The following is a 22312-nucleotide window of genomic DNA, read 5'->3' on the forward strand; positions in this document are numbered from 1 at the left end:
ATACCAGGGACTCGGAGGAATAAATCATTTTCTTGAATGAGAATGTGACATTATTAGAAAAAGGGGATGGATGCTGTGACTCCATATAAAAAAATAAATACCAGCACACTGACATCATAGCATAGAAATAGTACTTTCTTTTTTCTTTTTCTTTTCTTTTGGTATAAACTATAAGCTTATTTTTTTTCCCATCACCATTTATCCCCTCTATGCCCTCTTCCATCTCTTACTGCCCCCCTGCAATCACCATACTGTTGTCCATGTCCATGAATCCTCTTTCTCTTTTTTTCTCAATCCCTCTACCATCCTACCCCCCCACTAGAGCTGTTTTCCTGCTATCAAAGTGAAATAAGCCAATCAGAGAAAGACAAGTACCATATGATTTCACTCATATGTGGAATTTAGTAAACAAACTGAACTACCAAGCAAAATAGAATCATCTATACTAATTAAAGCCTAGGTGGCCCTCGTGCCCTTGCACAATGCCCTCACGTCATCAAAAGATGGCTGTCCCTATGTTGTCACAAGATGGCTGCCCCCACATCACCACAAGATGGCCACCGCAAGATGGCCATCAGGGGAGGGCAGTTGTTGGCCATTGGGCTGGCAGGGGAGGGCAATTGTGGGCGATCAGGCCGGCAGGGAAGGGCAGTTGGGGGCGATTGGGTCTGCAGAAGAGGGAAGTTGGGGGCGATTGGGTCGGCAGGGGCAGGCATTTTGGGGTGATCTGGCCGGCAGGGGAGCAGTTAGGCTGGCAGGGGAGTGGTTAGGGGGTGATCAGGCTAGCAGGCAGGTGAGTGGCTAGGAGCCAGCAGTCCCGGATTGTGAGAGGGATGTTTGACTGCCTTTAAACTGGCAGTCGGACATCCTCCGAGGGGTTCCAGATTGGAGAGGGTGTAGGGGACCCAGATTGGAGAGGGTGCACCCCCACCTTCTGTGCATGAATTTCATGCACCAGGCCTCTAGTAAAAAAGAATACTTTCAAAAACATGCAATAGGTTCAAGAAAGTGTGCTTGGTGCATCTCATGTGTTATCTTGTTTCATTCTGGCAACAACTTTATGAGGTAGACAGTATTATTGTTTAAATGTGGTAGCTCTGTCAATTGAGGCTATTGGAGGTTAAATTGTTCATTCAGTAGTACATAGATTCTAAGTTGCAGAGTCTAGACTGGAACCCAGGTCCAATCCCCCAATGTTTCTGGTTTTAACAATTATTTTATTGTCTTTCTACCAATGGCGAGCAGAGGAAACTTGCAGGAGAAGGGTGGATGCAGCAGCCTGTAGTCCAAGTTCCTTTCAGTATATTTGCTGGTCTCCCAGAGATACTGAACCAAGAGCATTGTGGACTACATTTATTCTAAATTAGCTTGATTTAAAACAATTTTTAAAAAATTTCTCACCTTTTGAATCAAATAGTGTCTTATACCTTTCAGAATTCATTTTCTGTAGGAACAAGTTGAACAAAACTATCTCTAAGTATTTATTTACTGGACTCTACCTTTTGTGGTCTTTCTGGAAATTCAGGCTGCTGCATAAATGAGGAAACTGGCAGGTAATATGGTTTCAAATAGCTGATAGCCATCTGAAGCCAAATGGTGTTTGTCTTCTTATATTGCTTGGAGGCTCGGGGCAAAGATTTTGGAGCCTTAATTCCTGGAACCAGACTACATAGGTTTTGAGTCCTGGCTTGGCTATTTCCATCCTAAGTGATCTTGAGCAAGCTACTTAATCCCTCTGAATCTCAATTTCCTCATCTATAACATGTAAATATAGTTAATGTTTACCTTACAGTGTGGTAAGGTAAAGTAAGGTATTTGCAAGGATAAAATAAAACAGTATGTCAATAAGTTAGATTGTTCCTGGTATATTGCTACTTAATAAATGCTAGTGATTATTATTCAAAACCTATAGTCAGGCAACATAGGGGCATCTTTGTATTTCTGTTAGTTACATTCTCACTGTCCTCTAATTGAATGTCCATAAGCAGATTTAAAAGGCTTCCCTGGAAAATAGCAAATCCTTCTTTGAGGGGAGAGTGGAGATAGCACTGGGCATAAAATAAAAGCTATTGCAGAATTTGTTATTAAAAAACATATCAGCCCTAGCTGCTTTGGCTCAGTGGATAGAGCATTAGCCTGTAGACTGAAGGGTCCCAGGTTAGATTTCGGTCAAGGGCACATACCTTGGTTATAGGCTCCTCCCTCACCAGGCACTGGTCAGTGTGCGCACATCACAGTCATAGAGACTCGTCCCTCACGGCCCCCCCGCTGGCCTGGTTGCCCCACGCAGCCTGCCTGTTCAGTCATTTGGTCGTCCCTCACTAACCCCCCTGCCGGCCTGGTTGTAGGCAGCCATCTTGTGAGGGCATAAGGGTTAATTTGCATACTGCCTCTTTATTATATAGGATTCATTAAGTACAAGTGGACCATCATAAAAGTCTTTATCCTCATCATTTTCATGTTGAATAGGCCGAGGAGGAAGAGGAGGAGAAGAGAGAAGAAGAGGAGGAAAAGCTGGTTTTTCCATCACAGAGGTGGAGGCGGTGAAATGGGAGGCAGGAGAGGCAGGCACACTCAGTGAAAGAAATCCCAATTTCTGTCTGACCCTTTTGCCTTTTCATTCCTCTGAAAATATTTCCCTATGGTACCCATTCTTCTCCCACCATTTGCTTTAGTTTCAGTATCCATATCATAGAAGGGTACATGTCATCAAAGAAGTCAAAAGCAGCCTTGAATAACTGGAACCCTTCTGCCAGACTGTCTAATGTCAATTTATTTTTTGTCACTGTTTCTTCTACATCTTCCTCTGGCACGGGTTTGGAAGCATTCATCTCTATAAAGTAATCTTATGTTAATTCCTCTGGTGTGGTGTCTATTAGCTCTTGAATTTCTCTATGACCCATATCTTGACATTCTTCACCCCACTTTTCGGTATATCTAAAATCTCTTTCATGATGCCCTTCATTGTTTCTGTCACAATCCTGGAAATCATGCATCTAGACGCATTTTCTCCAGCAGGAATCTGTGGCTTACTTCACGGCTTTTAATGTAACAACAGTGGCATCTTTAATGGTGTAACAGACTTTCATGATGCTCTCTCTATCGGGGGTCTCTTCCATAGCATTGACAATCATTTCTGTAGAGTTCTATATTACCTTGTTTAGTGATGATCCTTAAAGGTCCTTATGACCTCCTTATCTAGAAGTTGAGTCAGAGACATCATGTCTAGGGGCAAGTAGACCACTTCAATGCCTGTGGTGTTGAACTCCTGGGGTTCTGAGTGGCCAGGGGGTTGTCCAATATAAAAAGAACTTTAAAAGGCAGTCACTTGCTGGCTAGGTACTTCCTGACTGAAGGGAAAAGCATCGATAGAACTAAGCCAGGAAAAGAGTACTCATTGTCCAGGCCCTCTTGTCGTACAACCAAAAGACTGACAGCTGGTGTTTATCTTTGCCCGTCAAGGCTTGGGGTGAACAGCTTTATAGATAAGGGCGGTCCTGATCATAAACCCGACTGTATTTGCACAGAACAGTAGAGTTAGCCTATCTCTTTCTGCCTTAAATCCCAGTGCTTGCTTCTCTTCCTTACTAATAATGTCCTCTATGGCTCTCTCTCCCCCGACAGTAGGGGACTTTTGTCAGCATTAAATATCTTTTCAGGCAGGTATTTTTTCTCCTTCATGATTTTCTCAATGGCTTATGGAAACGCACTTTCCTCTAGGTCTGCCACAGCAGCTGCTCCTGTTTGTTGACTTTTGTTTGTTTTTAGAGCGAAACCTCTTTCTAAGATTATCAAACCCTTCATCTTTGGCATTAAATTCTCCAGTTTTAGATCATTTGCCTTTCTTTTGTTTTAAGTTGTCATATGATGGCTTTGCTTTTTCTTGAATCACATTAGAGTTTACAGGTATGCATTTCTTAGAGAAATCTTGTACCCACATAAAAGCTGTATTTTCAATAAGAGATAAAAAGGTACTTATTTCACAAAAAGTGCAAGGTTTTCATGCCTGCTGGCATAGCTGCAGTGGCAGTTTCATGAATTTCCTTTTCTTTTCGTATAATGGTCCTTACACTGGAGGTTGTTTTTTTTTTTTAATATATATTTTATTGATTTTCAGAGAGGAAGGGAGGGAGATAGAGAGATAGAAACATCAACGATGAGAGAGAATCATTGATTGGCTGCCTACTGCACGCCCCCTACTGGGGGGATCGAGTCCGCAACCTGGGCATATGCCCTTGGCCTGAATGGAACCTGGGACCCTTTAGTCCGCAGGCCGATGCTCTATCCACTGAGCCAAACTGGCTAGGGCACACTGGAGTTGTTTATCTTGAAATGGTGGGCAGCCACAGTTGCAGACTGCAATTGCTTGGTTGATATGAAGCAATTCAACTTTGTTTGGAATGTCATGGTTTTTGTTTGCTTCTTGGGAGCATTTCCAGCATCACCAGCGACACTTTGCATGGGTCTTGGCTTCACACCAAACACAATGAAAAACAGTATTCACTACAATTAATTTTATGCTTTTATACTGCATATTAATGTTTGTTTACATTTCTTGTGACTGCAAATGACACCATTCTTTGTCTGTGTGTGCATATGTTTTGATAAATTTTAACTTTTTTATAATAGATTTGTGTATATTTTATGGTAGTGAATGATAAAATAGACTAGTGTCTATTACATTTTATGCTTTCATGATATACCTTTTTCTTAAATTTTTTCAATATTTTTAGGCTACATAGTTTGTGCATTTTTTCAAATTGTTATAAATCTCCCCCCAATTTTCCAATAAGTTTATTTTTATTAAATTTATGGGGTGACATTGGTTAACAGATTGTATAGCTTTCAAGTGTACATTTACATGATACATGATCTGTATATTGTATCATGTGCCCACCATTTAAAGTCAAATCATCTTGTCACCATATATTGAAAAAATTTTTCATATAAGTGGACCAGTGCAGTTCAAACCTGTGTTGTTCAAGGGTCAATTGTAGTTTTTTCTTTACAGTTTCCTAAAATAGGTTAATTGAAGTGTGTTGTAGAGAACACATTGTGTGTGTGTGTGTTTGTTTCTCCATTTATATACCAATTCATTTCTGATTTCAGGATTTGGAAGATCCTTCTTCACTTTCAGGCTTCCTCCTTTCCCCCTCATTGTAGCAGGTTCTGCTTGTGGTCACCAACATCTGCATTCTCTCTCTTTTTTTCTTTAGACCACAGTTAGATCCCATTGCCCAGTCTCATTTGCAGTTAAGTATGGCCCCTGAATTGTGGCTAGTGGATTTTTAGTGAAATGATAGCACCATTTCAGTGATTGGCCCTCACTCTCTTTTACCACAGCTGAATTGGAGAGAACGCTGAGGTCTCAGAGGAGGCTAGAACTACAATATAGGAAAAGCTTGCATCCTGATAGGACTGTGAAGGGTGATATAGGCAAGAGTGAAGTTTTATTGTGCTAAGTCACTGAAATGTTGGGGTATCTACTCTGACTAATAAAATTGTCCTTGCAAAGTCTCAAATATAAGATCTTTTAGGATACTACTTTACTATCTGGCTTCCCTCCCTTTTCTATTTTCAACCTTTTTTTCCTACAAAAGACTGACAATATGCATATGAAAATACCAAAATGTCCAAATTACATAAAGGCATAAGTTATAAAAGTGATTTCACTTGGGGTAGGAATATTTGGTGCAATAAGTGATTAGAAAAAAAATATGTGACCATTCATACAGTTCTATAGAAGTAAAAGGGTGTGCTAAGGAAACTTACCTTATTAATCATATCTCCTAGGTATCTGAAGTTTCTAGGAAAGTCCAAATGTTATGAAATGAAATTCTTTCTGAGATTTGTAATTCAAATGTACAACCATTATGAACTGTCTTTATAAAATTTTTTGATGGCTTGAGAAATTACTTATGTAATACTTATTGTGGGATACAAAATTGTGTCATCTCAACCATGCACAGTATGATCTCAACTGTGTAAAAATTATGCATTTACTGGCAGGAATACACCAACATTTTTAAAAAAGGAGAATGAAATAACAGATAATATAACTACATATAATTTTGTGAACAAATTAATCATATAAAATTACCAATCTGTAAAATTTCTTTGATAGATTGCATAATGCCGGGACTGACAGGCAGACCCTGAGCGATGGATGAATGGATTACTCTGACACACGTTTCTGTGAAAGAGAGGCTAAGGGACTGCTTGGCTATAGGAGCAAACAGCCCTGTTTGCCTGCCTCCTTAAGCTTTTATTGTAACAACAGATTGAACTAAAGTTAACTATTAGATACTATCATCAGGGTAAGCATCCTTGAGAAGACACATGCATCTGTAGTGTCTTTTAAGCAAGGACGTGTCTAAGTAAACACCCGGGGGCTCAGACTTGTTTGGAAAAGTCAAGGCAGGGGCTGCCACCTTTGGCAAGGTCCCCCTAGAGGCCCCTGACCTTTTGGAGAATCTTCCTTATAGACTTTCCAACCAAGTCCTGTGTTTCCCCACAGTGTGAACCATTTTTGGTTCAAAAGATGGAATTACTAAGATTGTAAGACCCAATGCCTTACCTAACAAGCACATACATAGTACTAAATCATCATAGGTGGTTTTTAATATGTCATCTTAAGTGAATGAAGCAAGTTTGTAAGAAGATATAATGGCCATGGAGAGGAGACCACTCACTGAAGAATCATGGTGTCATTAAAAGAACCTGATCTTTGGCGTTTGATTGAGGGACTGCTGCTGGCTAGTTCTGTGACCCTGGGAAAGACATTAATTCTCTCTTAACATTGTTTTCCTTATTTGTGTGAAAATAACTCTTGCTTTATTATTTCATGAATGATTAAAATTTGTGATGTTGCGCTACACTATTTTAGAAAGTAGGTAAAATGTTGATAGCTTCTTTTCCCCTTTCTCTGTCAAAACATCTCCAAAATGTTAATGTAGATTCAACACTTTTAGGTAGCTTTTTGTAAAAAACAGATTCCCAAGCATTCTGGAGGATCCTGATTCATGTGATTTGGAGAAGTTCCTGTATTTCTAACAAGTCAGCCCAGAAGATCTTGATAGGAATGGTGTGAGGAACACACTTTTAAAAGACAAAATTTACCTCTGCTTCTTTCCAAAACTAATTCCAATTTCTAATGGACTTTTGTCCAGTAACTGTTCTTTTTTCTTATGTTTACAATGTCCTTCCCTTATTTGCCTCCATTCATTTTAAAGAACAAAAAGGATAACTTGTACAAAGCCCAGTTATCAGGCTAACATCCACTTCTCTGAAGAGTTCTTGGCTTCCCCCAGGTGACATGGTTGAAAGCATTGGGCCAGGCATTTTGAAATGCAGTCAAATTTTTCAGGTCTTCTGTTTGCCCTAATAATACTATTTAAATAACTCTGCAGCTGGACAATTTCTGCCAACTCCACAACATTGCCTTATTATTTATTGCTTTGGAGTATCCAATCATATATAAGTGATGACATATAAATAAAAATGTTCAGTGGGAAACATTTCATAATTGTAGAAGTTTTCCTCTGACCCACAAAGTCTCTGACTTTATGTCAACGAACAGTTCCTTCAGTTGACTCGTTAGGAACCCAGTTCTTCTTGGAGTTCTATGCTGCATAGTGACACTAGAGTCAGTTCAAGTTTGGTGTGGTGGAGTCTAAAAGGTGGTAGCCACAGAAGCTTCTCCATTGCCACACGGAGTGACTGCAGAAGGTGGTGTGCACACAGGTCTACAACAAACCGTCAGGTAAGCAGATTGTTTTGGACAGCAGTGTCTTGTCTTTTTCAGCATTCCAATTAATTAGAATCCTGGTTCTAAAGAATTTGTATTTATGATGGTTACTAGACTTATTGCGGTGATCATTTTGTAATGTATATAAATATTGAAACACTATGTTGTACACTTGAAACTAATATACTGTATATCACCTATATTTAAAAATAATTTAAAAAAGAATTTGTATTTATATTCCCGAGCCTATTCTGTAACTACCAATTTGTATTTCTTAATCCTTTCACCTTTTCCACCTAACCTGCCCAACCCTCCTCCCATGAGACAATGGTCAAAATTTTTTCTCTATGAGTCTGTTTATGTTCTGATTTTTTGTATGTTTGTTTATTTATTTTACATTCAGTTGTTGATAGATATGTAATTATTGTCATTTTATTGTTAATATTTTTTAATCTTCTTTTTCATCTTCTTAAAGAAGACCCTTTACATTTCAAATGTAATTCTAGTTTGGTGGTGGCAAACTCCATAGCTTTTCTTGTCTGGAAAGCTCTTCATATGCCCTTAAATTCCAAATAGTCAATAATATTGTAATAACTATGTATGGTGATAGATGGGCATAAGATTTATTGGGATGATCACTTACTAAGCTATGTAATGTCTAATCATTGGGTTGTATACCTGAAACTAATATATATTGTATTTCACTGAAATTGAAAAATAAAACATAATTTAAAGTCAACTCAAATACTCATCAACAGGTGAATGGATAAATGAATTGTGGGATGCTCCTACAGTGGAACACTGTATAACAGTAAAAAAAAAAAAAGATGGAGTATGGATGCACATGACAACATGGATAAATATAAAAAAAGTATGTTGTCAAAGAAGCCATACACAAAAGAATATACAATGTATAATTTCATTTATGTGAACAGGGAAAAATAATTGATTATTATAGAAGTCAGAATAATGGTTATCTCTGGGGCGTATAAAAATCACTTAAAGTAAAAAAAAGAAGAAAATAATTGTTTGTAGAAATCTACTCCCCTATAGAAAAAAAAAAAAGAATTTTTGTTTGTTAATTCATTTTTTCCCTTTGCAAACTCTTGAACCTGAGCCCAATATTGGGAACTAATTCCTAAAAAAAAAACTGTAGGTCCCTGGAGCCAGAAAGTACTTTAAAAATCTACAAAGTCAGCATGTGTTATTTTGAAATGGTAAGATGTCCAAATCCTTTCCTTGAACTATAAAGTATTGATATGTGTATGCTTTTCCTTGCCATCCTCCAGACACCTATAGTAACACTGTGAGTAAAGACAAGAATCAACATTCTCCTTGCCTTCAATCCATGGTTCTAAAGTGTTACTTGTCCATTTGCATAGAAAAACTCTTCCTTCTTTGAATGAAGTGCCATGTGGCTAAGATGAAGTTTTATCCTTTCCCGTTTCTCCTGACAAATTTCTTTCTAATCATTGATGTATTTGGCACCGGGTTCACAGATATTTCTCTCCATTAAACTCCTGTTGCATCCTGCTCATGCCTGTGGTACCTACAACACCCATTTCCTTACTGACATCTCTATTTTTTTAAATATGTTTTTATTGATTTCAGAGAGAGGAAGGGAGAGAGAAAGAGAGAGATAGACACATCAATGCTTTGTGCATGCCCGCTACTGGGGATTGAGCCTGAAACCCAGGCAAGTGCCTTGACTGTCTATAAAACCTCGAGCTCCTGGTTCATGGGTCAATGCTCAACCATTGAGCAATGCTGGATGGGCATGACTGTTTCTCTGACTTGAACTGATTTACTTCTGAAATCCTAACTTCTAATAGCCTAATTTCTGATTCCAACCTCAATTCTCTGAATACATTCCCCCTACCTATCACCATTGCTATTCTTTGACCTCATAAAGTGCTTTCATCCCTTGCTCTCTTTATCTTTTACCACTTGATTACTCCCCATCCTAATTTACTTTCTCATTTCTCCTAGATTACACAATTTTAATTTACTTTAAAGTGTCTCTTTCCTTTATTCTAAAAAACTTTGCCACTTATCTGCTGCTCTAAGTCTGGAAAAATTTAAACTTGCTTCATTTCAATTTGTTTTATCTTCTTCTGGTCTCTGGAGTACTGAGATCATACATGTGGATGAATACAACTCCTAAATGATGGTTTTCCATCTGCACCTGACGCTAAATGATGTCTCGCAGTTGTTCTATGTATTTCTACTCTGCATTTTCTCCAACTAGCATAAGAGGCCATTCAAACTTTAATCTTTAGCATTAACACCCTATTCTATTTCTCTATGCTTTTCTGGTGCATTCCCTTACCCTACTCACTTCCAAAAGGTGATTTTCCATTCTATTTCTTCCAGAAAATAGGTATTCAGAGATAACATGTCAACTTCCTGCTCTTTCTTCTAATCTCAAGTACTCACACACATATACCTACATCCATACCTAAGCTAAAATACTTCTTTTTCCAGTGTGTAGAAGAGGTATTCTTTTTGTACAAAACTAGTCCCAATACTTACACACAGAGGTGTGACTGAAGATAAAATAAATTAATAAACATAAAGGATTTGAAACAGTGCCTGCACTGTTAGATTTAGCTATTTTTCTTCCCCCTTTAGATTTAGCTATTTTTCTTTCCCCTTTAGATTTAGCTATTTTTCTTTCTCCTTCCCATCTCTTATTAAATCCCACCAATTTCTGTCCATCTTACCTGCTTTCTATAGTTAACATCAATAAGCTTATCTCTCATCTAATAAGAAATGCCTTCCTTTGAGTTCCTGAGGTCTCCAGGCCCCCCCTTACTATCATATATTTCTCCTTCATTTCCCGATGCAGCTCTTTGAAAGACTTATCTTCATTTCCTTACATTTCATTTATTCTCCAATCACCTTAACCTGGATTTCTTCCTCCATCCAGGTTATTTGGTGAGAGATGTGCCATTCCATGGCACATCTCTCACCAAATCAGAAATCAATTCCTTACTCCAAAATGCATTGGCATTTTTGTGCTCATCTCTCTTAGCTTCTCTGCAGCATTTGACTTCTCTGACCACTCTCTTCTTTTTTTTTTTTAAATTTCTTTATTGATTACAGTGTTATATATGTGTCTTTATTCCCCCATATCCCCCCTCATGCCCTCACCCCCCTGTTGTCTGTGTCCATTGGTTAGGCTTATATGCATGCATACAAGTCCTTTGGTTGATCTTTCCCCTTTACCCCCACACTCCCCTACCTTCCCTCTGAAGTTTAATGGTCTGATCGATGTTTCTCTGTCTCTGGATCTATTTTTGTTCATCAGTTTATGTTGTTCTTTATAGTCCATAAATGAGTGAGATCATGTGCTATTTATCTTTCTCTGCCTGGCTTGTTTCACTTAGCATAATGCTCTCCAGTTCCATCCATGCTGTTGCAAATGGTAAGAACTCTTTCTTTTTTACTGCAGCGTAGTATTCCATTGTGTAGATGTACCAGTTTTTTAATCCACTCATCTGCTTATGGGCATTTAGGCTGTTTCCAAATCTTAGCTATTGTAAATTGTGCTGCTATGCACTCTCTTCTTTAAATGAAGTTTCTCTTATTTTGATTTCTGAGATACTGTTCTTATTTTTCACATTGTTTTTTGATAATTCTTCCTTAGTCTGCTCTGTTGGCCCCTCTTCCTCTCTTATCTTGTTAAACATATATATTCTTCAACTTATTTTTATGGATGATCATAACAGAGTTTCTATTGAATCAGGTTAATCCAGAACAATTCTACTGCGAGAAGGCCTTATGGTTGGAAATAAATGGCCCACTAGGGATTGAGCCTGAAACCCTGGCATGTGCTCAGACTGGGAATCAAACTGTGACCTCCTCATTTATAGGTCAATGCTCAACCACTGAGCCACGCAGACTGGGCTCCCTATCCATTTTTATATTACTAATTTGGGATTATATCATATATTTTCTTGACTTTATAACATGGACTTTTTCTATGTCCTTAAATACACTTTGAAGACAGCATTTTAGTGGCTGCCTGGCAACCCATTATTTGGATATGCCATCATTAACTTAGCCATTTCTCTATAATAGATGTTGGATCATTTCTAAATTTACAACCTAATACTACAATGGATTACCTTGTGTTTATACCTTTATGGATATCTATCATTTTCTTTCCTGGAATGAGTTTCTAGAAGGGGAATTATTGAATCAAAGAGCTTATTCTTTTTTAAGGTTATTAGAATATAATTCCTAGACTTTTCCAATTTATACTTGGATGGTACCACTGCTAATCAACAAATTTCTCTCCTCTGATTTTATTTATTAGAAGAAAGGGACTACACAATATGGTCTTCAGAATTTTTTCCAGAAAATCTCATTCTCTCATATTGGCTGAAAAATATCACTGATGCTATGGCAACGTTAGAGCATGTGCCTCAATGCCTGGATGGCCTTGAGGATCCCTAGGGACAGTGTCTGAAGAGATACATTATTATTTATTTGCATCTGTACAGCTGAAGACATGCACCTCTCAGGTTCTTGGTCTGATTTGAGTCAAGTGGACTTTTGGAGATTTGTTTCACCAGATATGTTAATGTTACTTACCTTGGAGTTGTAGAGAAATCACCAAGGAGACCTGAGGTCCAGTTGCAACTATAGGCTTTAGTTTCTTATTTGTAAAATGAAAGGGTTGGATTAGATAATTTCTAAAGCCCTTTATATCTGACAGTGTATGGTGTTCTAGATGGCTTCACTTTTCTCCTCTCCCTGGACACCTGTCTCATCTCTCCAGGTGTTTTTGTTTGTGTGTTTATTTCTTTAGATCATCTTCCTGAAGGAAGGGGGCTGAGGTGTTACACAAGATGTTTGTGATTAATGAACCCCAGAACCTGCAGATTCTATATGAATCCTTGGAAAAGAGAATCCCTGAATCCTATAAGGTGAGAGAGTAGTGGGTGATGTGGGGAGACAGGGCTGAGGTGTAAGGGGGATAGATTCAGGGCTCAGAAGTTTTCCCAGGTGGATGAAAGTTCAAGTTTAAAGTCAGATTTCTTCTTCAGGGATGATTTTAATAGCCATATCCATTTACCTACCTTACTCTTTTTCAGCTTCTTAAACATCTTTTGAACCAACTATATTGCTATCTTTAGTGGATTACTTTTTTTTTGCTCCAGGCTATTGCAATAGCTCCCTGTTTTCAATATTACTATCTCATCTGCAACTTGGTGAGCAGAGCCATCTCTCTGAACAAATATAATCATATCATTCCTTGTTTTAAAATTTCAGTAGAGGTCCATGTCTACAGAATAAAGTCCACAATCCTTAATTGGGTATACAAAGGTTTACAAAAAATTCCCCAAGCTCTTCTATTTCATTTCCCAACATTCCCTTGTCATATACCACATGTTACAATTATTGAGCCTCTCACAGTTCTGCAGGTAGAATACAATCTGCTACACCTTCAAGCATTCATTCATGCTTTTTCTCCCACCAGGAACTCCTTGCCATCCTTCTCTCTCTATCTTGCCAGGGGAAAATTTTACTTATACCTCAAGGCCCAATTCAAGTATTACTTCTTCTGTCAGTCTTCCACCACTTCCTCCCTGGGACGCCACACACCACACGCATACATGTATCAGAACACGTGTCCCATTATGATCAGACTAGGTATTTCTCTCCCCTTCCAGATCTAACTTGAAGGCAGTGGTGATGTTATTTCATCTTTGAATTCTCTATACTTGACAAACTTCTGATATATAATAGATGCCCCATAAGTGATATAGTATGGTATAAAATTTAAAAAATGGGAAAAATGCTATGAATGTTTAAAAAATGAATGAGTGAATTTCAAGATAGAGAGAGAAGGATGGCAAGTTATTTTTAAAAATATGTTTTTATTGATTTTTAGAGAGAGGGAGAGAGAGATAGAAACATTGATGTGAGAGAGAAACATTAATCGGTTGCCTCCTGCATGTACTTCCCACCAGGGATTGAGCCTGCAACCCAGGCATGTGCCCCAACCAGAAAATGAACCATCAACTTTTTGATATCTGGGAGTATGCTCAACCTACTGAGCCATACCAGCCAGGGAAAAACTTGTCAATGATTCAGCTATTAACTTGGAGTTTTGTGGATCTTTATTGGGCCATTTTGAAGCATATCTTGCAACAAATAGTCCAATGAACCATACTGGAAGTACTGGTTCTATCCTGTTCAGTCTCCCTAACTCCTGGTCTTATTTCCTGTACCATATCCAAGGCTCTATTTCAAAGAAGAACTTACTCTCCTGTTTTGTTCTGTTGCTCTTGTAGGTATATGGTGCCATTTTTCACATTAAAAATAAAAACCCATTCAACTTGGAGGTGCTGGTGGATGCCTGGCCAGATTATCAGATAGTCATTACTCGGCCTAAGAAAGAGGTGAGAGCTCAAGCTACTGAATACCAGGCTGGTTATGCTCTGGATGGTCTTTTTGTGGGAATGAGAGAACTGAAGCTGGTGGTTGGGAAGAACAACCTTGATATTCCTGATTCATATAGGTTTAGAAAGGCCGCTTGAGGGAGAAGATAGGACAGTGAGATTAGCATGGGAATCAACCAAATAGCTAATAGTACATGTCTTGTAAATAACATTAGGATCCCATCTAGTGCATTCTTTTCTATTAAGAGTCTGACCACAGCCATGCACCTCAACATAGATGCCTATGGCTGCAAGTGGTTAGTTAATATTGTCTTTCTCTATGACTAAATGAACATAATCCAATAATACCTGAGTCAGTATTGGGATTGAGATCTAAACCTGCCAAGTGACTAGATGTGTGACCTTGGGAAGATAGCTGCTCTCTTAACTATAAAAAGTAAAGTTGATAAAATTATTATGTGAGAGAATTATTAAACAACAGATAAGTCATGGATATTTGATCAGAATGTCTTCCTCATCTTCCAGGTTTGGGGAGTATAAGCAGTGAATTCCTTCCATCTCAGAATAGGGATATTTTACTCTCCCTCTATTTATACAGTAATCAGGTGAGTTAGAACACATCACCTGCAGTGTCCCCCAGGACCCACCCCCTGATGGTGTCTGAAGCAGAAAGTAAGCAGGTAGGCAGGGGCAGACCTGGCCCTCTACTCCAGGTGCTGCTCTGAGCTCTGGATGATAGATCTTTCTCAAAGTCCTCTTTATTCACATGCGCACCAAGAGTCAATCACCATGCCCCAGAATGCTGGGTCAGAATTAGCTTAAGCATTGTCTCCTCACAGACTCAGAATCTTGACCCCCAACCCTGTTCCTTATACTTCTCTCTATACCAGAGGCGCTCTCTCTTTTACACCTTTATCTAATCCTGATGCCTCCTCCTTCCCAGACAATGGACCTACTTACCTACCCTCCCAAGGGCAGCTGACTTTAGTGCACCATCAGAAAGGAAACACCTTTCATAGAGACATAGACACATCGAACAGACTGTCCAACCTATTAGACAAAGTGTGTGTGTGGGGATAAGAGATCAACCAAAGGACTTGTATGCATGCATATGAGCATAACCAATGGACACAGACAGGGTGGTGGTGGTGGTGACGGCATGTGCTGGGGGTGGGGGTGGCCGGGGAGAGGTTAATGGGGGGAAAAGGAGACTTATGTAATACTTTAAACAATAAAGAACTTAATTTTTTTAAAAAAAGAAAGGAAACACCTTCAGTGTGTTAATAGTGACTTATTCTTCAAGGGATTCCAAGGCCATCTTATGCACCTCTCTCAGAAAAACAGAGGGCATCATATCTCTAGCACTCCAGATATAGGCAAGAACATTTGATAAATTTTAGTGCTATGTAAATTTGATTTATATTTGTTATATCAGGAGATGAAAGATGATCTGGATCACTATACCAACACTTACCACATCTTCATCGAAGCTCCTGACAACCTGGAGGAAGCCCTGGCATCCCCCCAGGTTATCAACTGGGAACAAGCCTTCCAGATCCAAGGTAACTGGTCTGAGTTATCAAGCAAAGCCTCACCCCCCACCTGGTTTGTTCACAGTAGATATGGAGAGGGTGATGCTGAGCCTGTCTTTCTCCTCTCTCCAGGTTGCCAAGAGAACTTGGGTGAGGCCATAAGAAAGGTTTCAGCTTCAAAATCAGTGCAGGTGGATTACACGAAGACCACGCTTTTTACATTAGATATATCAGAGAAATTCAAGACATCAAGTGATGGCAATGTGAATTTGATGGAGCTAATTAAAAGTTCCGACATGGATGAAGCTAGCAAGTGAGATTTTACTTTTTTGCTTCCCAAATTCCTGATAGAATCATTCAGTTGCCATAATATTTGAAACTAAATTTGGAAGTGTAAGATTTGAGACTAAATTACGATGAGGTACATGGTTGGATGGGTAAAGGAAGGGAACTTGGTTTGCTGAGCATGGGCAGTGCCTTCATTAGACAAGTCCTTTACCTGGCAGGGTATTGGACCTCATGGTGACACTGAAAAATCTTTCCTAAAACTATTACTTTTTGCAAAAATGCTATGGTGTACAAAATACACAGGTATTCAAAATAAAAAGCAAAAGTTTGCCTACGTGGATTCTCCACAATCTTCCTATCCAAGTGTAAGTACTCTTAGCATTGGTGTTTATGCTTTTAGTACTATGTGTGTTTTTGTTGTTATCCACCCCTTTTTTAAAATAACATTCACACATACCGTATTGCAGTTTACTTTTTTCACTCAGCCAATATGGTATTTACATCTTTCATGTAAGCTCACACAGACATCTTTCATTTATTTGGACAGCTGCATAGATTTCTCTAATAGGGAGATACATAATTATCTCCCTATCACATGTTTAATTTATCACCAGTTCTTCCTAATAACAAAAATTCTGTAATAAATATCTTCATAAATATATCATGGCACAAGCTGTATAAATAGTTCTGAAAGATGGACTCCTAGAATTGAAATGGTTGGATCAAAATATGTATATTAAGTGAAGATATTACCAAATTGGATGCTAAAACTTTGATGAATTTAATATGTGATAGCATAACATCTGAAACAACCTAAGTGTTTATCTGTAGGGGTATGGATAAATTCATTAAAGTTTAACCCAAACACTGGAATAATATGCAGCTATTAATAAGAATGAAGCAGCTCTATATGAATTGATAAGAAAAGAATTCCAAAATATATTGCTATGTGAAAGGAAGAAATGACAATTCAGATGGACAAAACATTATATACTGCATGCTATCACAGTATGTACACATGGAAAATTGCATAGAATACCTCTAGAAAATTACATAAATATATTGTACTCGAGGCCTGGTGTACGAAATTTGTGCATGGGGGGGGGGGCTTGATGTCCCTCAGCCCAGCCTGCACCCTCTCCAATCTAGGACCCCTCGAGGGATGTCCGACTGCCCGTTTAGGCCCGATCCTATAATCCAGGACTGCTGGCTCCCAACTGCTTGCCTGCCTGCCTTCCTGATTGCCCCTAACCACTTCTGCCTGCCAGCCTGATCACCCCCTAACCACTCCCCTGCCAGCCTGATTGATGCCTAACTGCTCCCCTGCCAGCCTGATTGCCCCTAACTTCCCTCCCCTGCAGGCCTGATCACCCTTAACTGCCCTCCCCTGAAGGCCTGGTCACCCCTAACTTCCCTCTCCTGCAGGCCTGGTCCCCCCCAACTTCTCTCCCCTGCAGGCCTTGGGTCCCCCCCCCTCCCCAACTGCCCTTTCCTGCAGGCCTTGTCACCCCTACCTGCCCTCCCCTGCAGGCTTGATCGCCCCCAACTGCCCTCCCTTGCAGGCCTGGTCCCTCCCAACTGCCTTCCCCTGCTGGCCATCTTGTGGTGGCCATCTTGTGTCCACATGGGGGCAGGATCTTTGACCACATAGGGGCAGCCATCTTGTGTGTTGGAGTGATGGTCAATTTGCATATTACTCTTTTATTAGATAGGATAACTAGGTGCCTCTAGAGAAGATAACTGGGTAATAGGGGATCAGAGAGAGAAGTAATTATTTTCAGTTAATATCCATTTATGCTTTATAACTGTATTACTAATTCAAAAGAATAACTAAAATCTAAATTCCCACTCACAGATGCCATTGATTTAACTGGGAGAGCCAACAATATTCAAATTTTTCTTTAGTCCATCTGTGTTTCCAAATGCATAGTTATTCCACAGGAAGAGCAGGCAACAAGGCTCCAGACCTTTGAGGATGCAGGACTAGGATCAGGTCAGGCATAGAAAAGAGCAAAAAGAAAGCCTCACTCCTGTGCAGATGATTTAGTGCCCAGTGACCTCACCCTTGAGCAAACATAGATCCACTTTGAAACTGACAAGTTCCTGAAAACTCTTCCTCTCTGGGGAGGGCTAAAAGTTCTTTGGAATCTTTCACCTGCCCCAGCCTCCCCTGCTACAGAGGATGTTTTTCTGATTTTGTAGATGAGAACACTTAGTCTTAGATAACTTATCCATTGAGAGAACAGGATTAAAATCCTGATTATTACCACCCCCAAATCCAATTTCCCCTCTATATTGATCCTTCTCAAATGGCATTTTTGATACTTCCCTAAAGGTATGTGTTGATGGGCTTTGGGACACATGAAGCTGTAAGATTAACATTACTCTCATCTTCCTGCAACATACATTTTATTAAATTATCTTTTAAAATAAATATTACCTTGTCTATTTAGATATTTTGTGTAGTAGAATTCAGAACCCATGTGTTTCCCATGTGAACCTTCAAAGAAAATTCAGCCACATGGGAGGTCGCTCTGGGGTACATCTTTGCTATTTTAGGAACATCAGCTCATTTTATTCTTCCCTGAGTATTTGCTTGGACCTTTTCTGAGATATGCTTTCTTCATCACAAAGCAATTAGGATTTTCTCCCTTTCAATTATTTGGGAAGATTTTGAAGCAGACATAAAAACAGTACTTTTTTGTTCATCCGCTTCCTCCTCTAAGCTGTGGGATCCTAAAGAAAAGAAACGGTATCATATTAATACTCTGCAATTCTGGTGTTTGGTAAAAATTGGCTGAATAAATGTTCTTTTTTCTTGGCAGGAAAGGAAATTTTCTGAGCATCTTCTTGGATGCCTCACATGCAGGGCTTGTGAATGAGCATTGGGACTATGGAAAAAATGAGAGGAGCTTGAAATATGTTGAACACTGCCTCCAGCATTTTCCAGGATTTGGTGTGCTGGATCCAGAGAGGGTTCTTATTTCTTGGGTTGTGATGGAACAGTCCTGTGAGATAAGAATGGGATATACTGTTCCTAAATACCGACGCCAAGGCAACATGATGCAAATTGGTTATAATGGGATAGAGTATCTTATTCAGAAAAAAATACCGTTCTATTTTCATGTGGCAGATGATAGAGAAGGTTACATACAGACACTGACAAAAATTGGATTTAAGTGTCTTCCTTGTGGATGGCATCTTTGGAAGTGCACCCCCAAGAAATATTGCTGATTAGTGCCATTGTCCATTTTGAGCCTTTCTTATCAGTGAAAACCCATCAGTACAAACATGGTAATCTGTATTAGTGCAAAAAAAAAAATCATCCAGTTATCTGGGGTCCATGAATTACCTAAGCTCATCCTTATATAATATTTTAATTTTCCTCCTCATTCAATTTATAGAAAATTAGGAGCTTGTCCCGTGGATGCCATACTTTTCCTTGATAGGGACAGACATTTCAGAATTAAAATCACCCAATGTCAATCATTAGTGCCAAGAGAATCCTTTAAAAGCAATATTTTCTTCTTTGAAGATGTCTTTTGTGAAAAAATCCTGTTTTTTCATGCTCCTATCTTTGAAAATAAAAAATCTGCTTTGAAAAATGTCTCCTCTGGTACCCTCCCCTACCTCTTACAAAGTTTTCCAAAGTACTTTTCAGAAGCACGCAGCATCATTGCTTTGGGTCCTGGGTGCTTTGGGTCCTTTGAGATATTCTCCTGAATTAAAGTATGGGACAGTTTGGTTTTCTGACTAGCTTTTTATTATAGGGGTTTGGTAGGTTGAGTTGTGTGTCTTCATATTCAAGATGATTTTTATATCTATGCTGTATTAGTTTTGTAACAAATGACCACAAACTTAGTGGCTTAAATCAACAAAATATAAGATAATATTATCTCACATTTCTGTAGTCAGAAATCCAAAATAGGTCTTATGGGATCAAAATCACAGTGGCAGCAAGGCCTGTTCCTCTGGACGTTCTTAAGGAAGAATCCATTTCCTCCTCTTCTCCAATTTGTCCTCATTCCCTGGCGGGTGGCCCTCTACTTTTATCCTCTTTACTTAGCCTTTGTTTCTGTATTCAAGTCTCCCTTCCTCTTTCTTACTAGGACACCTATGATTACACTAAGTAACCCAGGATAATTTTCTCATCTCAAAACGCTTAATTTAATCACCTCTTCAGTATCATATAATTTAATATTCAAAGCTTCCAAGGATTAGCATCTGGATATCATTGAGAGTCACTGTTCAGCCTATCACGTATGAAAATTGAGTTTATGTTTCTCCATGAGCAAAGCCACAAATGCTTCCAATCTGAGACTGATTAGCATTTCTCTCTTTTTTAATGACACTTATTGGGGTGACATTGGTTAATAGGGTCATATAGGTTTCAAGTGTACATTCCTATAATACATGATTTGTATATTGCATTGTGTGTCCACCAACCTCAGTCAAATCATCTTCCATCATCATATACTTGGCTTCCTTTACACTTAAGTATTCCCCCACCCCTTCCCTCTGGTCACCACCATAATTTTGTTTGTGTCTATGAGTTTCAGTTTTATGTCCTACATTTAAGTCAAATCATTCAGTTCTTAGCCTTTTCTGACTGACTTATTTAGCTTAACATAATATTCTCAAGGTCTATCCATTTTGTTCCTTGTTACATAAGAGTAATATTCCATTGTGCATATGTACTACATCTTCTTTATCCAATCCTCTATTGAAAGACACTTGGGCTGCTTCCAAATCTTGGCTATTGTGAATAATGCTGCAATAAACATATGGGGTATATATATTCTTTCATGTTTTAGGTTTCTTCAGATAAATTCCCAGAAGTGGAATCACTAGGTCATATGGCCATACCATTTTTCATTTTTTGAGGTAACTCCATATTATTTTCAACAGTGGTTGCACCAATCTGCATTCCCACCAACTGTGCACAATGGTTCCCTTTTCTACATCCTCATCAACACTTGTTTGTTGATTTTTTGATGATAGCCATTCTGACAGGAGGGAGGTGATATCTTTTAAAAATATATATATTTTATTGATTTTTTACAGAGAGGAAGGGAGAGGGATAGAGAGTTAGAAACATCGATGAGGGAGTTTCTAACTCTCTACCCCTGCCTTCTGCACATTCCCTACTGGATATGTGCCCGCAACCAAGGTACATGCCCTTGACCAGAATTGAACCTGGGACCTTTGAGTCCGCAGGCCCATGCTCTATCTACTGAGCCAAACTGGTCAGTGCTAGGTGATATCTTACTGTGCTTTTAATTTGCATTTCTCTGATGATTAGTGACATTGAACATCTTTTCATATGTCTATTGGCCATCTGTATGTCCTCTTTGGAGAAGTATCTATTCAGGTCTTTTGCTCATTTTTAAATTGGATTGTGTGTGTGTGTGTGTGTGTGTGTGTGTTGTGTGTGTGTGGTTGAGGTTTTTTTTTAAGTTCTTTTGTATTGTGGATATTAACCCCATGTCAAAACTATTATTTGAAAATATCATCTCCCATTCGGTTGGTTGTCTTTTTTGTTTTGTTGGCAGTTACTTTTTTTTTGTTGTGGAGAAGCTTCTTAGTTTGACATAGTTCCATACATTTATTTTTACCTTTACTTGCTGTGTCTCTGGGGTCAAATTCATAAAGTGTTCTCTATGAACAAGGTCCATAAATTTAATACCTATGTTTTCTTCTATGTAATTCATTGTTTCAAATCTTATATTTAGCTCTTTGATCCATTTTGAAATAATTTTTGTATGTGGGGACAATGAAACTGTAGTTTCATTCTTTTGGCTTTCAATTTTCCCAGCATCATTTATTGGAGAGACTTTATTTTCTCCATTATGTATTTTTGGCACCTTTGTAAAAAAATTATTTGCCCATATGCATGTGGTTTTATTTCTGGGCTCTCAATTCTATTTCATTGCTCTCTGTTTGTTTGTTTTTCAACACCATGCTGTTTTGATTATTGTAGTTATGTAGAGTGATACCTCCAGCTTAACTCTTTTTCCCCCATCAGAATTGCTTTGGCTATTCTGGGTTTTTTTTGGTTCCATATAAATCTGGTGATTTTTTGTTCAGTTTCTCTAAAAAATGACATTGGGATTTTGATGGGGATTGCATTAAATCTGTATATTGCTTTGGATAATATAGCCATTTAAACTATGTTGATTCTTCCAACCCATGAACACAAAATACTTTTCATTTCATTGTGTCTTTTCTATTTTTTTAAAAAATGTTTTTTATTGATTTCAGGGAGAAAGGGAGAGAGAGAGATAGAAACATCAGTGATGAGAGAGAACCATTTATCGGCTACCTACTGCAAC

At 38.6% G+C, this 22312-nt stretch overlaps 1 protein-coding gene across 3 annotated transcripts; it reads left to right on the forward strand.

Annotated features, from left to right (window-relative positions):
* The first annotated feature begins 7498 nt into the window (after nucleotides 1-7498).
* GLYATL2 (glycine-N-acyltransferase like 2) lies at nucleotides 7499-19583 on the forward strand. Of its 3 annotated transcripts, XM_008148907.3 has the most exons (6): nucleotides 7705-7762; nucleotides 12564-12681; nucleotides 14053-14160; nucleotides 15596-15722; nucleotides 15825-16005; nucleotides 18806-19583. In XM_008148907.3, the coding sequence occupies exons 2-6, from the start codon at nucleotides 12604-12606 to the stop codon at nucleotides 19212-19214; spliced, it is 903 nt and encodes a 300-aa protein (XP_008147129.1). In that variant the 5' UTR covers nucleotides 7705-7762; nucleotides 12564-12603; the 3' UTR covers nucleotides 19215-19583. The 3 variants fall into 3 exon arrangements, with proteins under 3 accessions (XP_054581547.1, XP_008147129.1, XP_054581549.1); XM_054725572.1 differs by lacking the exon at nucleotides 12564-12681 and having other exon boundaries at nucleotides 7499-7762; XM_054725574.1 differs by lacking the exons at nucleotides 7705-7762; nucleotides 12564-12681 and adding an exon at nucleotides 14759-14840 and having other exon boundaries at nucleotides 14097-14160.
* The last annotated feature ends 2729 nt before the right edge of the window (nucleotides 19584-22312 follow it).

The sequence above is a fragment of the Eptesicus fuscus genome, chromosome 13, assembly GCF_027574615.1.
Source record: "Eptesicus fuscus isolate TK198812 chromosome 13, DD_ASM_mEF_20220401, whole genome shotgun sequence".
Lineage (NCBI taxonomy): Eukaryota > Metazoa > Chordata > Mammalia > Chiroptera > Vespertilionidae > Eptesicus > Eptesicus fuscus.

What these genes read in the sequence shown, in the direction of transcription:
- GLYATL2 (XM_054725572.1), top strand. Translation starts at nt 7,625, where the DNA reads ATGCTGCATAGTGACACTAGAGTCAGTTCAAGTTTGGTGTGGTGGAGT. An exon ending in TTACTCGGCCTAAGAAAGAG is followed by an intron (nt 14,161 to 15,595) that starts GTGAGAGCTCAA and finishes TTGTTATATCAG; the next exon opens with GAGATGAAAGATGATCTGGA. An exon ending in GACATGGATGAAGCTAGCAA is followed by an intron (nt 16,006 to 18,805) that starts GTGAGATTTTAC and finishes TTTTCTTGGCAG; the next exon opens with GAAAGGAAATTTTCTGAGCA.